The 13,346-nt window shown below is 40.7% G+C and overlaps 1 protein-coding gene across 3 annotated transcripts in view; it reads left to right on the forward strand.

The window, feature by feature from the left end:
• LOC109997529 (thyroid hormone receptor alpha) overlaps positions 1-13,346 on the forward strand; it is a 98,114-nt gene that overhangs the window by 57,032 nt on the left and 27,736 nt on the right. For 2 of the 3 annotated variants that reach the window (XM_065964655.1, XM_065964656.1), the window contains exon 4: positions 6,088-6,316. In XM_065964655.1, the coding sequence (XP_065820727.1) occupies positions 6,261-6,316 (56 nt within the window). In that variant the 5' untranslated portion in view covers positions 6,088-6,260. Of the gene's footprint in view, positions 1-3,943; positions 6,317-13,346 lie in introns of those variants that run through there. The other variant, XM_065964657.1, reaches the window with a different exon arrangement.

Raw genomic sequence — 13,346 nt, forward strand, 5'->3', positions numbered from 1 at the left:
AATGGTCATAGTTTTGTATTTTTTATTTCTTTGAGGTCTTTGACGACTTTGACTCAAAATGATAACTGTCACAAAAAGGCCAATCAAATGTTGACTCTCCAATCCCTCTCTTGTTGGATTTCTGTGTGCTCGGCCCCTCTGTTCTCTCACACTCTGATGCCATCTACTGTCACATGTGAAGAAGTGGAGCTCAGCTGCTCACATCTAGGTATTTTTTTAACGGGAAACTAAATACCAGCTTGTATTAAAGTGTCCTTTTTTAAGTGACAGAAATTACATTTGTTTATAAATAATTATTTATTTTTCTGTTTATTATTATTAAGTCTCATTTTTTATAATAATGTATCCTACAAAAAGGATTGTCTTGTTAACCTTAAGAAACTCTCACCTCTGCCAAAGAACTTCAGTGTCATCAAAAGTCTGTTGATCAAATATAAACAAGGGATAAAGATAAAGATAAAGATAAAGATAAACTTTATTGATCCCCCGTGGGGGAAATTTGTGCATTACAGCAGCTCCAGAAAACAGGGGACGGGAATATACTTATTAAAATAAAAATAGAAGTTAAGAAACAGATCAAACATATTTACATCATTTAAATAAAAAAATACAATAATGTAAAATTACATAGTAACTAAGGGATTGTTCTTAAAAAAACACACACACAGTGTGTAGCATGAGGTGGTGATGTTGTTAAATAGTCTGATTAAACAGTCTGACTGCAGATGGGATGAACGACCTGTGGTAGCGCTCTGTCTTACAGGGTGGGTGTCTGAGTCTGAAGGAGCTGCTCAGAGCCCCCACAGTGTCATGCAGGGGGTGAGAGGGGTTGTCCATGATGGATGTCAGCTTCACTAACATCCTCCTCTCACCCACCTCCTCTACAGAGTCCAGAGGACAGTCCAAGACAGAACTGGCCCTCCTGACCACTCTGTTCAGTCTCTTCCTGTCTCTCTCTGTGCTCCCTCCTCCCCAGCAGACCACTGCATAGAAAAGTGCAGACCACCACAGTGTCATAAAAAGTCCGTAGCAGAGTCCTGCACACTCCAAAGGACCTCAGTCGTCTCAGCAGGTGTAGTCGACATTGGCCCTTCTTGTACAGGACGTCGGTGTTGTGTGACCAGTCCAGTTTATTGTTGAGGTGAACACCCAGGTATTTGTACGTCTCCGCCCTAACGATGTCCAAGCCCTGGATGTTCACCGGTGCAGTCTGGGGTGACTTCCTGCGGAAGTCAATCACCATCTCCTTTGTCTTGCTGGCATTGAGCTGAAGGTGGTTGAGCTCACTTCAGTCGACAAAGTCCATGATGACCTGCCTGTACTCCTGTTCGCTCCCCTTAGACACACACCCCACGATGGCTGTGTCATCGGAGAACTTCTGCAGGTGGCAGCTCCCAGAGTTGTAGCAGAAGTCCGAGGTGTACAGGGTGAAGAGAAAAGGGGAGAGAACTGTCCCCCGCGGGGCCCCTGTGCTGCAGACCACCATGTCAGTCCTCACAGTTCTGAAGCCTCACGTACTGTGGTCTGTTGGTGAGGTAGTCCGTTGTCCATGCAGCCAGGTGACAGTCCACTCCCGCCCTCTCTAGCTTCCCCCTGAGCAGTGCAGGCGGGATGGTGTTGAAGGCACTGGAGAAGTCAAAGATCATGACCCTCACAGTGCTGCCGGTGTTCTCCAGGTGAGTCCAGGATCTCTGCAGCAGGTAGATGACGGCGTCATCCACCCCGATGTTCGGCTGGTAGGCAAACTGCAGAGGATCCAGATTTGAAGTCACCAGGGGGTGGAGGATGTCGAGGACGATCCTCTCCATGGTCTTCATCAGGTGAGAGGTGAGGGCCACAGGTCTGAAGTGGTTAGGCTCCCTGGGGTGAGATGTCTTTGGGACTGGCACCACGCAGGAAGTCTTCCACAGAGTCGGTACCCTCTCCAGTCTCAGGCTCAGGTTGAAGATGTGCAGAAGAACCTCACAGAGCTGGTCTGCACAGTCCTTCAGGAGTCTGAAGCTGATGCCGTCGGGACCTGTGGCCTTCCTCGCCTTGATCTTCCTCGCCTTGATCTTCCTCGCCTTGATCTTCCTCAGCAGGAGAGGCCGTCGGAGGAGGAGGAAGAAGAGGAGGAGGTTGTTGGGGGGTCGTCTGAGGAGGAGGAGGAGGAGAGGGCTGTTGAGGGGGGTGGCAGGGTACTCAGGGTACTCAGATGGAGTGTCTGAGAAGCGGGCTGGTCTGCGCTCTGGTGGGTGGGGGTGGGGTTGGGAGCAGAATCAAATCTGTTGAAGAACAGATTCAGTTCATTTGCCCACTCCCTGTCTCCTGCTTCAGGGCCCCTCCCACGCCTTCTGCTGTGACCTGAGATGTTATTCAGGCCCCTCCAGACTTCTCTTGCATTTTTCTGTTGTAATTGCTCCTCCATCTTTGCCCGGTAGCTGGCTTTCCCCTCCTTGATTTTTATCTTGAGCTCCTTCTGCACCCTCCTCAGCTCCTCTCTATCTCCAGATCAAAAAAACCCTTCTCTTTTCATTGAGCAGGGTTTTCAGCTCAGGGGTCACCCAGGGTTTGTTGTTGGAGAAACACTGTATTTTTTTGGTGGGTACAGTGTTCTCAACACAGAAGTTTATGTCGTCTGTGATGCAGTGAGTTAAACCGTCGATGTCCTCCCCATGTGGGCTGCACAGCACCTCCCAGTCAGTGGTGTCAAAGCAGTCCTGCAGCGCCTCAGTGGACCACCTTAGACCACTTCTTTACATACCTGGTTGTGGGGGGTTGTTTTTTCACCATAGGTATGTAAATGGGCTGCAGTCTCACCAGGTTGTGGGTGTTTGCATACAGTAAGTCCAAAGTTTTATTGTCCCTGGTATGGCAGTCAACATACTGAGTGAAAGTAGGGAGAGTGGCAGACAGGGAAACGTGATTAAAGTCTCCTGAGATGAGAATAAGAGACTGGGGGTGTGATGTCTGTAGCTGATGTAGCTGAAACAAAATTAAATGAAATAATTTCCTATGAATCTTCTTCAGTCCTCTCTTTCTTAAATTATTCATATTATTATATTAAGAAATATTTGCTTAAGGAATGAAAACCTATTTGAAGACATCACATTTGTCTTAAGGAGACGGGCTAAAAAAAAAATCTCAGTTATCATCCTACTCTTTAAAGTCTTTAAAGAATAAATGAGTGAAAATAATAATTTGTAGGTAGTAGCCATAGAAGAACACCTTATGATGTTTGAAATAGATATTCACCTGTAAAATAAATAAAGTAAAGTGTTACCAGTTAGAGATTGTTTTCATGAATGGGAAACGTTTTTAGACAAGCGGAAAAAATTAATAGATAGGAAAACACATTTTCTTAAGTGAACAGGAGAAGTACATAGTACACAGTGTTCCAGACACTGAAGGCAATTGACAATTATTGCAGCGTGACCTGACATGATGTGTATAACCCATATCGTGACCTTTCAGGTTCAAATGTCATTATTTGCATCAGAGTTCTGTCAGTGTGTTTTGGCAGAATGGTGCTGTTTATGTGCAAACCTGCATCACAGTCCTCGTGTATACATCCAGAAAAGTATGTGAGTTGAACAAACCGCCCCTCTTCATTAACAGCCATGCTCCAGTTCTCCACTGTACAAACTGAATGGTGTGAGAACAGCCCAGCTTTGTGCAGGAACCAGGTCAGCTCAGGTCACATGTACATTCATACCACCGGTGTTGTGGTGACTCTGGTGCCCTCATCTGGCACATCCTGCACCTCGCACGCTAATGTGCATGCACTGTTAGATGGGGCAGATCCTGTGATGAGTTTGTGGTTTTCTCTTTCTAAATGAAGTGCCAGCTCTTTATAATTAATTATAGTAAAGTTGTATTGAGATAAAATGTGATGATGAGTTTTCACATTTAAACACAAACACTACAGCTCTCCAAAAGGATCTGTTGCCTCAAACTATGAACAGGAATTAGTGTTTTAATCTCTGTCATCTGTCCTTGGGGTTAGCAGGATAATCCACTCTCAAGCCTGCAGTCATACAAACATGACACAGTTAATAATGATTTATGACTGTCGTATTTTCATACAGATACTCATATTGAGTCATAATGAAAGAAGTTATCGCTGCCATCGAGCCAGACCTAATATCTGTTGAGTCATGTCAGTGGGCAATCTGGGCCCAATAGAAAAGTTATATTCTCATTTCACCTCAAATATTCAACATATCGACTGCCAATTCAGTAGAGGGCAAACTTTTCAAATCTAGGACTGGGTAGTATCAAAATATCAAATCGGTCTGCTAAAGCTCTAGGAATCACTTTGCTGCGTTTTAGTGCAGCATCAGCTTCTTAACTCAGCTTGTCATGGACAGAATATGCCACTAGTAAGACTGAAAGCAGCTTCTAGGTCAGTACAAGATATCACAGGCTTCTTTCGAGTAGTTTTCAGGATGTCAACAATACGGAACTGACAAAAAGACATCGTCTTCCACATTATGTCCAGAACACGCACTCACTGTTTCCTGTGTTAGTTTGTTGAACATAATCCATAGAATAAAAAGTATCTTCAAAATACGTTGTAGAGAGATATGAGTGCCTATAAAACATGTGATGTTGATCCATCAAAGAGAAGTTATGACCTATGGTGTTACACTCCACAACAAGCCAAACAACTATTACTCTCTATATATATTCTTTCTTTTAACTTTTCATTGTGCTCCCAGATAAGTTAGGAATGCATTTTTGTAAGGTTGCAAATATAGAAAAACAGATCCATAAAAAATGACAGTGTTGATACCAGAACCATCGAACAGAGAAAAGCTCCTATGTGCTTTACCTTTTCTCTGCATGATGTCACTGAAACTGACAGTTTAAGGAACAAAAAGAGGGAATAAGCTGAAAGACAGCCATGAAAATTGTTGACTGCAATTTAGCCTAAATTCCTTTCAGAGGTCTTGTAAGTCTCTTATAGTCAATTAGATTTGTCTTTCACGTTTCCTCTAATAGATGCAGGGTTGTAGTGGTGAGCAGAGAACAGGACACTGGCTGTTTTATTATCTCTGTGTGATCTATATTTATAATGTCATAAAACATAAATAGGGTCAAGGGGGTGACACCTATGAAATGGTGTATGAAGATAGTTTGTTTCCTGTGACTCAGTCCTACATCTTTACTGTGCTGAAACATTTTTAAACTGGAGGAAAGGATACAAAAATATATAGTCAAGACAATACGTCCTTCAAATAACCATCTCCAAACTCAAGCTAAAATGCTAACATTCTAAATAAAAAAAAAACTAAGATTTTAAACTAAGATTTTAGTAATTGTAAGAGAAAAAAAATTGGTATTTTATCAGCCATATGTAAGCATGCTTGAGGGCTTTTTATGCCTTTATTGTACAGATAGGACAGTGGATAGTGTCGGAAATCAGGGAGCAGGTAGAGATTGTGGAATGACATGCAGGATAGGAGCCACAGGTCGAATTCAAACCCTGGCTGCCCGCTGGAAGGACAACAGCCTCTGTAAATGGAGTGCGGGCACTAACCACATACTTCATCGGCACATACCCGCAAAAATATTGAGATGAAGCTATACTATGTTTTATCAGCACACACTGGTAAAACTCAGAAAAGTAATATTAGATAGTAATGTATGAGAGCATTTATAACAACACAGACAGGGTAGACGTGTCGATCCCTTCACAAATGCAGGACACATGTTTCAGCTGTCAGTGGGCATAAGTTAAGTTATTTATTTATTGAAAATATTTGAATTGTTCACCAGTTTAAGACTCTCCAGGTATATGTTGCAGCCATTCCTTATAGCTGACAGATAGTGTAATTTAACTCCTCTATGAATTAAACACAAACAAATAAAGAAACCTTTTAATTACATAAGTGGACGAACAGTATTGTAATGAATAAAATGTGTGGAAATGCAAAAGTAGAATTATTTTTGTAATGATTGTTTTCTTGCATGTACACATACAGGGATACAGGGACAACATTCAAACGACAACTGTAGGGTTATATAACAGTGTGAATGCAATGTTAGATTTTACTGGACAAATATTAATACCCCCCTCGTGTCTGTTTCTCTCTTCCCCTCCAGCGTTCTTTTGCTTCCACTGATGTCCCGCCCACCTTGCTCTTCCCAGCCAATCAACACGCAGATCCTCAGATGGGTGTCTACTGAAGGGGACGCCGGCGAATGCTGAGCAGGCTGGCAAGGTCGAGGGCCGCCTCGTCTTCCTGTGATTGGCTGCCGGACAGGACTGAGGCACCATGGAGCCAATGTCCAACAAGCAGGATAGCAATTCATCAGAGGGAGATGAGAAAGGGTGAGACAGAAACAGAGTGTTTGTGTGTGTGTGTGTGTGTGTGTGTGTGTGTGTGTGTGTGTGTGTGTGTGTGTCTGTCTTTGATGTAAACATGAAAGGAAAGCAGAGATTAACGATGGATTTGACAGGAGAAGGAATAGCTGCAGGCATAGACGGATTGATTGATGGATGGATGAAAGAACATCCAGAGGTGCAGCAAAACAATCTCAAATCATCCAAATCCTCACAAACAGAGACAAAGCACATCGTTCACCGTGTATACACACTTCTCATGTAATAGAGTGAAGGAATTCATAAAAGGATGACAGACTCATCATTCGGTGGATAAATGCTTTATTGACAGGCAGAAGAGAACATGAACAGATGATTAATAAGAGATAAAGGAAAAGGACGTTGTCTTTTGCTGAAACGAGGGATTGATGGCACAAAGGGATACGGAGTATAAAGTGTATTTTTAGGAGACGGTAAAAGTATATGCAGATCAATCCATCACCCTGCCATCTGTGTACTCTCCTGTTCCCAAGCACGTGTAGTCACACACACTAAACACACACACACACATACGTGCACAAACAAAAACGGTACATTCCCTTCCACCCTCCTGTCAATCTTTAGTTCTGAAGAGTCTCACGTTGTTGTGAATAAATAGTTTATCATGTGCACACAACAAAGAGGCTTCTGAAATCTAAGAACATTTTAGAAGCCTGATCGTTATAATGAAAAAGAAAACGTATTCTTATTTCAAAATCACTGCACTGATAGGACCTCTTTTCTTTTTTTTACAAAATATTTATTTCAAATTAAGCAGATCATTTTATTTCCAAAGGGTCATTTTCAAACTGTCAGTTTTCATTTCACAGTGGCCATTTGATTTGAATGATCAGTGGAGGAAATCTTGATAACTTACCTTTAATCAGCTGAATCCTTTCACTTTAATATGTCTGTGTGTGTGTGTGTGTGTGTGTGTGTGTGTGTCATTGTCGATGCAGGAGAACTACAATGCAGGATTTGAACTTAAATAATCGAGTCACAAAATGACTTAATAGTGTTCAACATTTACACGTTTTTTTACCTGAAACCAAATTATCAGCAGATGTTTGTCAATTCTTCCAAACATATAAACCTTGTGATTTGTTTCTCACAGGTAAAAAAAAAAACTTGAGATTCCTGTCGGCTGATAAAGAAGTTTTGTGGGTTGTAGGGTGTTTACTGCATTCAAAACTCAGGGGCGCCCCTGGTCCTCCTCAAAGTGCGACGGGTGATTTGACAGTTCAGTACAGCACCTTGACTGTAGGATAGGATAGGATAGTACTTTGTTGATCACCAGAGGGGAAATTCGGGCGTTACAGCAGCAGAGACAAGAAACCTCAAAAATACACATTAAACAGAATAGATAAGATGAATAAAAAAAAAAAAAATAATAATAATAATAATAATAATAATATATATATATATATATATATATGTATATACAGTACAAAATGAATGATGAAGTTAACTGGGGGGAATTGAGAATTGAGACAGTATTTGCATCTTTCATTTCTTAATGCAATTCCAGGTGTACGCTGATATGATGGCAACACTGTATCGTAATCAGTGCAAACAAACAACTAAAGAGGAAGAAAATTGAAAGGAGGAGAAGATGTTACATTCTTTCTGCTATGCTGCTTTACAGGCATGTCCTGCACAAATATCCAACTCCTCCTGAATTGACCCTATCAATAATTTTCTCCTTAAATTATAAACACCCAAGCAGACCTCCGTATGCTTGTTCAGCCTGCGTTCATTTGGGACAGCTGTGAGCCTCAAAGACTCCAAACTTCATCAACTTCACTGATAGACCTGAGAGTCACAAACTTCATGATTAAATGTGCCGCTCTTGTTTTGTGTCTGCAAATCTCTCCATATGCGTTTGCTCTTCCTTCCTCTTTCCCCAGCACCGTCAGATACATATAAATGTTTTTTCATCAATATTCAGCACTGTCATGTCTTGGTTACAGCATTGTGATGGCTGACGTATTATAGAAGTACAAAACGTTGACAATAAACGGAAAAAAATCCAATTAAAACTAGTAATTGACACAAATACCATTCACACTAAGGCATTAAGAGAGAGACAAAGAGGTCATAATCACACAGTCAGGAACAACAAGTTAATAATCTGATATTAAAGACATGTAAAACCTTTTAATACAACTAGAGTTTCTAAGTAGAAAGGCCATGCATGATTAAAGGTTGCTTCTCTGATTAGCTTTTAAGTTTGCCTGATAACAGAATTACAGTAGAAGAAGAACATACATGAATATTATTTAGTTGGTGTGCTTTATGTCATTCTCTCATGTTTAAAAACAAAGGATCACGATGGGAATCTTTGATTTCTGGTGACCATACGGCCTTTTTGGAAAAAGAACTCTGGATGTTTTTTATCTTGTATATGTACAGTATATACAAATGGAATCAGCGCAATAGTAGCATCTACGTAACTGGAGAGATAATTCAGCTTTAACAGAGGCTTCTCCGGTTCAGCTGCCAGATCATGTGTCTATATCCTTGTTGTGGGCAGGTGATTTTACGTTAGTGGATATGTAGGTGTAGAAAGATGTTTGCATGTATATACACATGCAATGTCAGCTGTGTGTGTGTGTGTGTGTGTGTGTGTGTGTGTGTGTGTGTGTGTGCGTGTGTGTGTGTGTGCATGTGGATTAGTGAAGTGGAGAGAGCTGGATTAGGAGCACCGAGGGCAGCTGTAGCCACAGAAAGAGAAGGACAGCTCAGGACGCGGCAATATGTGACAACAACAGCGGATTGTCGCTTTGTGTTTGTGCGCATGTGCGTGTGTATCTGTCTAACTGTGTCATTGAGCATTCACGTGTTCTTGGGAGCGCTGCCTCATGGAACCCTCCCCTCTTTGATGTCTGAGTCATGTAGCACTCGTTCACACACACACACACACACACACACACACACACACACACACACACACACACACACACACACACACACACACACACACACACACACACACACACACACACACACACGGGTGCACACACAGATGTAACACTTCGCATACCCTGGAGTAGGGGATACCAAAATAGAATTTGGAGTGTGTGTGTCTGTGTGTGTGGCTGGGTGAGTGTCAGAATTACCTGCAGCGGCATGCCTCTGAGCTTTTGAGGACATGATTGGCTGTCAGTGTTTACTTTTGATCGACCTCCGAATAGAGTAAATGTAACAGTGGTCACGCTTGTGGTTTCATCTTTATATAAATCTTATCCTTTAAAATCCCTTAAGGATCCACTTAAAGGTCTTAAAATGATCCTAACTTGGACAGCGTTCAAGCTGGGGTGAATTCATTATGTAAGTCCAGATAACGAAGCATCTCATTAGGTCGCCTTTTAGTGGCATCATAGCCCTTTATCACCTCTGCTAACACTTTTCATGGAAACGCTTAAAGGCACAGTATGTAAATTCCGACGCCAGGGAGCTCTCAATCAAAACAATAACAAGAGATGACGTTAAGGTTGGCGGGGATTCATGGAAGTGATTCTCTCTGCTACTCTGCCCCCACCCCCAACCCAGATGAAAAAGAAGTTGGCTGTAGTCAAGACGAATTGGCAAAACAGACCTGAAGAAGAAAATATGTTCACAGACGAGTTAATGTATCTAAGTATAATTAACATTATTTTATCACAGCAACAGTACAGCAGCTTTCAGTAGCAGTTCCTGATTCCTTATGTAGCAGTCTTTGGCCTAAGATCCGGTTTTCACACAGCAGCGATAAACATGTAGTGTGTCATGGCCACCACTGCAACAAGACGTCCCTTTACAACTATGAAATTAAGGATTTCTCTGGCTTTAATAACTGATGGAAATAGTTGAGGTTATGTAAGTACTCAACAACAAAAAAATATACAATATAGGTTTAGTTATTTTGTGATTATTTAGATATTTTAGTGTAAAATTCTACATATTGTATCGTTAAACACTAGCCTGTGAGTCAGCATAGTTAAAATGTTGCAATATATCTAACTGGAACAAAAAAAAAAATGTTTTCCCACTTTTAACAAATATATTTTCAGTTTCTTTGTCTGACTTTAGAAACAGAAATGATCTTGTCTTAGCATTTTCCATGTCCTTAAAGAACGCTTTGAGTTGAGTTCATCTTACTTCATCCGTAAATACAACAGGGTATTATCTGTATAATGTTGCATTTTCTTAATTGTTTCCTGGTCATTTAATCTACAGTACAGGAAGCATTAATAAGGGTGGATTAAACTGTTCTGAGCGCATAACCTTGTCACACCTTAAAGGGTGTGCAGTGTTGGGGGGACACACGCCGAATCTTGGTGTTCATGGGTTACTTTTAATGACAGCTGTCCTTTTCAATTGGAAAGGTATCCTTAAATTACTTCTCCCCCCCCAATATAATGGTAGGGGAAACACTGGTGTGGTTAAAATAGTGTGGGCCTGATTTACTAAGACCCCAAGCAAAGAGTACTGAATAGTGTGCAAAAATCCTGCAAATTGTACGTTTGGTTGATCTGCGATTTGCAGTTGATCTACTCAGAAAATGTGCATGAATGATAACAGGTGCAAACCTTGTGGAGGAGGTAGTAGTTAAGTTAGGTTTTTGCATGTTCTACTGTTTTATGTCATGGAGAGTTTGGACGGAAAGCAGAATGACTGCAAGCGCAAAATAGGTATTAGTGAAGAGGCAAATAAGCGTTCAATAATTTTGAGTTATAGCAGATAAATCTGAATATTGCAAAAATAAAATTTGGCTTATAAGAAAAACTTTGGCATTAAACAGGGCCTCTCTTTTCTTCCCTCCATCTTTTGAATGAATTGTCATACATTGCGCAGGAGGTGCAAGATGTGTCCTTTGTGGCATGGGCGCATTTTCTCCTCCCAGTGTTTTGCAGGCTAGGGCAGGAACACCCATTGCAATCCTCACTGTGTGCCGTTAGTAGATCAGATAGCACATTTCTTTCCGGGTGGAATCAAGATTACACACATTTTAACACACGCAAACCTTTTGTAAATCAGGCCCTGAGTAGGTTTGTTGAAACTCAAAGAAAATCCAATTAAGGCCAGTAATGAGATCATTGGGATGCTAAGGCTATCATTATTGACGTCCGCATAAATATTTAAGGCACCTTATGTAACAACTTCAGGTTAACAAAGAAGATGAAGAAAACCTGACAACTTAGGAGCAAGGAAGAAACCGCATTTATTACAGTTACTATTATCAAGTAAGATGATAGATTAATATCTCGACATGTGACAGAACAAGCAAGGTTAATAACTGCAGTAATGAAAGTATTACAGAATCAAATGACTATACACAACATGGCAAAACCCAACTCCTAATAAAACCCAATAGTATAACAGGATGTTTGGCTAATTGCCTCATTATAATATAAATTACGAAACTATTCATAAAGTCAGTGTAACAACTGATTGTTTGGACAGTTAAAAACTGACACAATCATCATGGTATTTGTAGGTGAATAAAAGAAAATAAGATGTACAGTATAGCAGAATATATTCAATGATAATGAATATCCGGAAGTAAAACTACCAAGTTAGTAAATATTAGTTATTGATGCAATACAGATAACTTGTACTGGAAAAGTTATACTGCGGATGTAATCTGCAGGACCTCTAGAAGTCCTCATTACAGTATATTTACTTTGAACCTTTTAAACATTCACTACATTTGCCAAAAACCATGACAAAGCAAAAGACAACATTACTCAATTGAACAACTAATGACCAAATCCTCAACTTATATGAACTTTCTTTCAGTCTAGAATATAACACATTGAGCTAAGTTTGCGCTGATTTCTGAGAGATAAATATTGTGGGAAAACATTGTGAAAGTTCCCTCCTGTGTTTTCTGCTGATAAATGTCTGAATTTTTGTGTTCTATGACTCATGCCAATGATGATGAACATGCCAATAACAGTGAGGCTCTGTAGGTTAATATGAACAAATAGGCTTTATCCTTCCTCAAACCCTTTTCAAAAGGACCATTCTTTCTTTCTTAGTGAGGCCTTGTCCTCAGGTGACACTTCTGTAGTTTAACATTGAGTCTATTGGCTGAAGCAGCACAATCTCAAACAAATCTCTGTTTTAATTCACAAGCCACATCTGACCTCTTTTAAAAGTGTGCGAGACAGGCGTATTAAGAGGTTATGAGGGCTATTAGACCTAAGCGGTGAATGATTGTATGTTTGATGGCATTATTCAAGAGTTTTCAAACATTTTCACAGCAGACTTGTTGTGTAACTCGGCAACAGCTTCATAATGCCACAAGTAATTAATGCAGTAAGCTATTTGAAAGAGCTTTCGATAAATTAGTCATTTTAGACATTTTTGTATAATCCTAACTCTGTTGTTTTTGTGTTTACCTTGCACTTTGCTTAATGGTAGTTTATTTGTCAATGCTCTACCACTGGAGTGACACAGAATCAGTCAATCAGTAATTGTGTTTTCTGAGATGGTCACTGTGTTTAACTACATGATCAAAGATCCACTCATGCTTGCTGTGACTGCCATGTCTCAGTTGCATTGGCCAATCATAAAGTGGGCAATCAGAGGTGGGCGTCCATATAAAGCAGGACATATTTTTGAGGGAAAAGACCAAATGCATTCGCTAAAATTAAATTCTGAAACCCTTTGGCTATCACAGGATATTGTCATCTATTCTGGTCATTGGCTGCTCATCTGCAATAGAAGCAAATAATTATCTGGTTGTGGATGGGTGTCTCCTCACTCAGACTCTGCACCAAAAGGAAGCCTACATGGATAACACTGCAGAGATTGTCAAACCAGGCAAGAGAAGCCAAACAAATAATTCATGGATACATTTCGGGACTTCACGTGGTATCCTAGATACTAATTTGTAAAACGACAAGTCCAATTGAACAGTTTCCCTCAGTTTATGCTGCACTGTGCTTTGAGCCCCACCACAATTCATCCCAATGATCATTTGTAGTGGCCTTGGATGAACTCCTTACTGCAG

Source organism: Labrus bergylta, chromosome 16 (genome assembly GCF_963930695.1).
Source record: "Labrus bergylta chromosome 16, fLabBer1.1, whole genome shotgun sequence".
Lineage (NCBI taxonomy): Eukaryota > Metazoa > Chordata > Actinopteri > Labriformes > Labridae > Labrus > Labrus bergylta.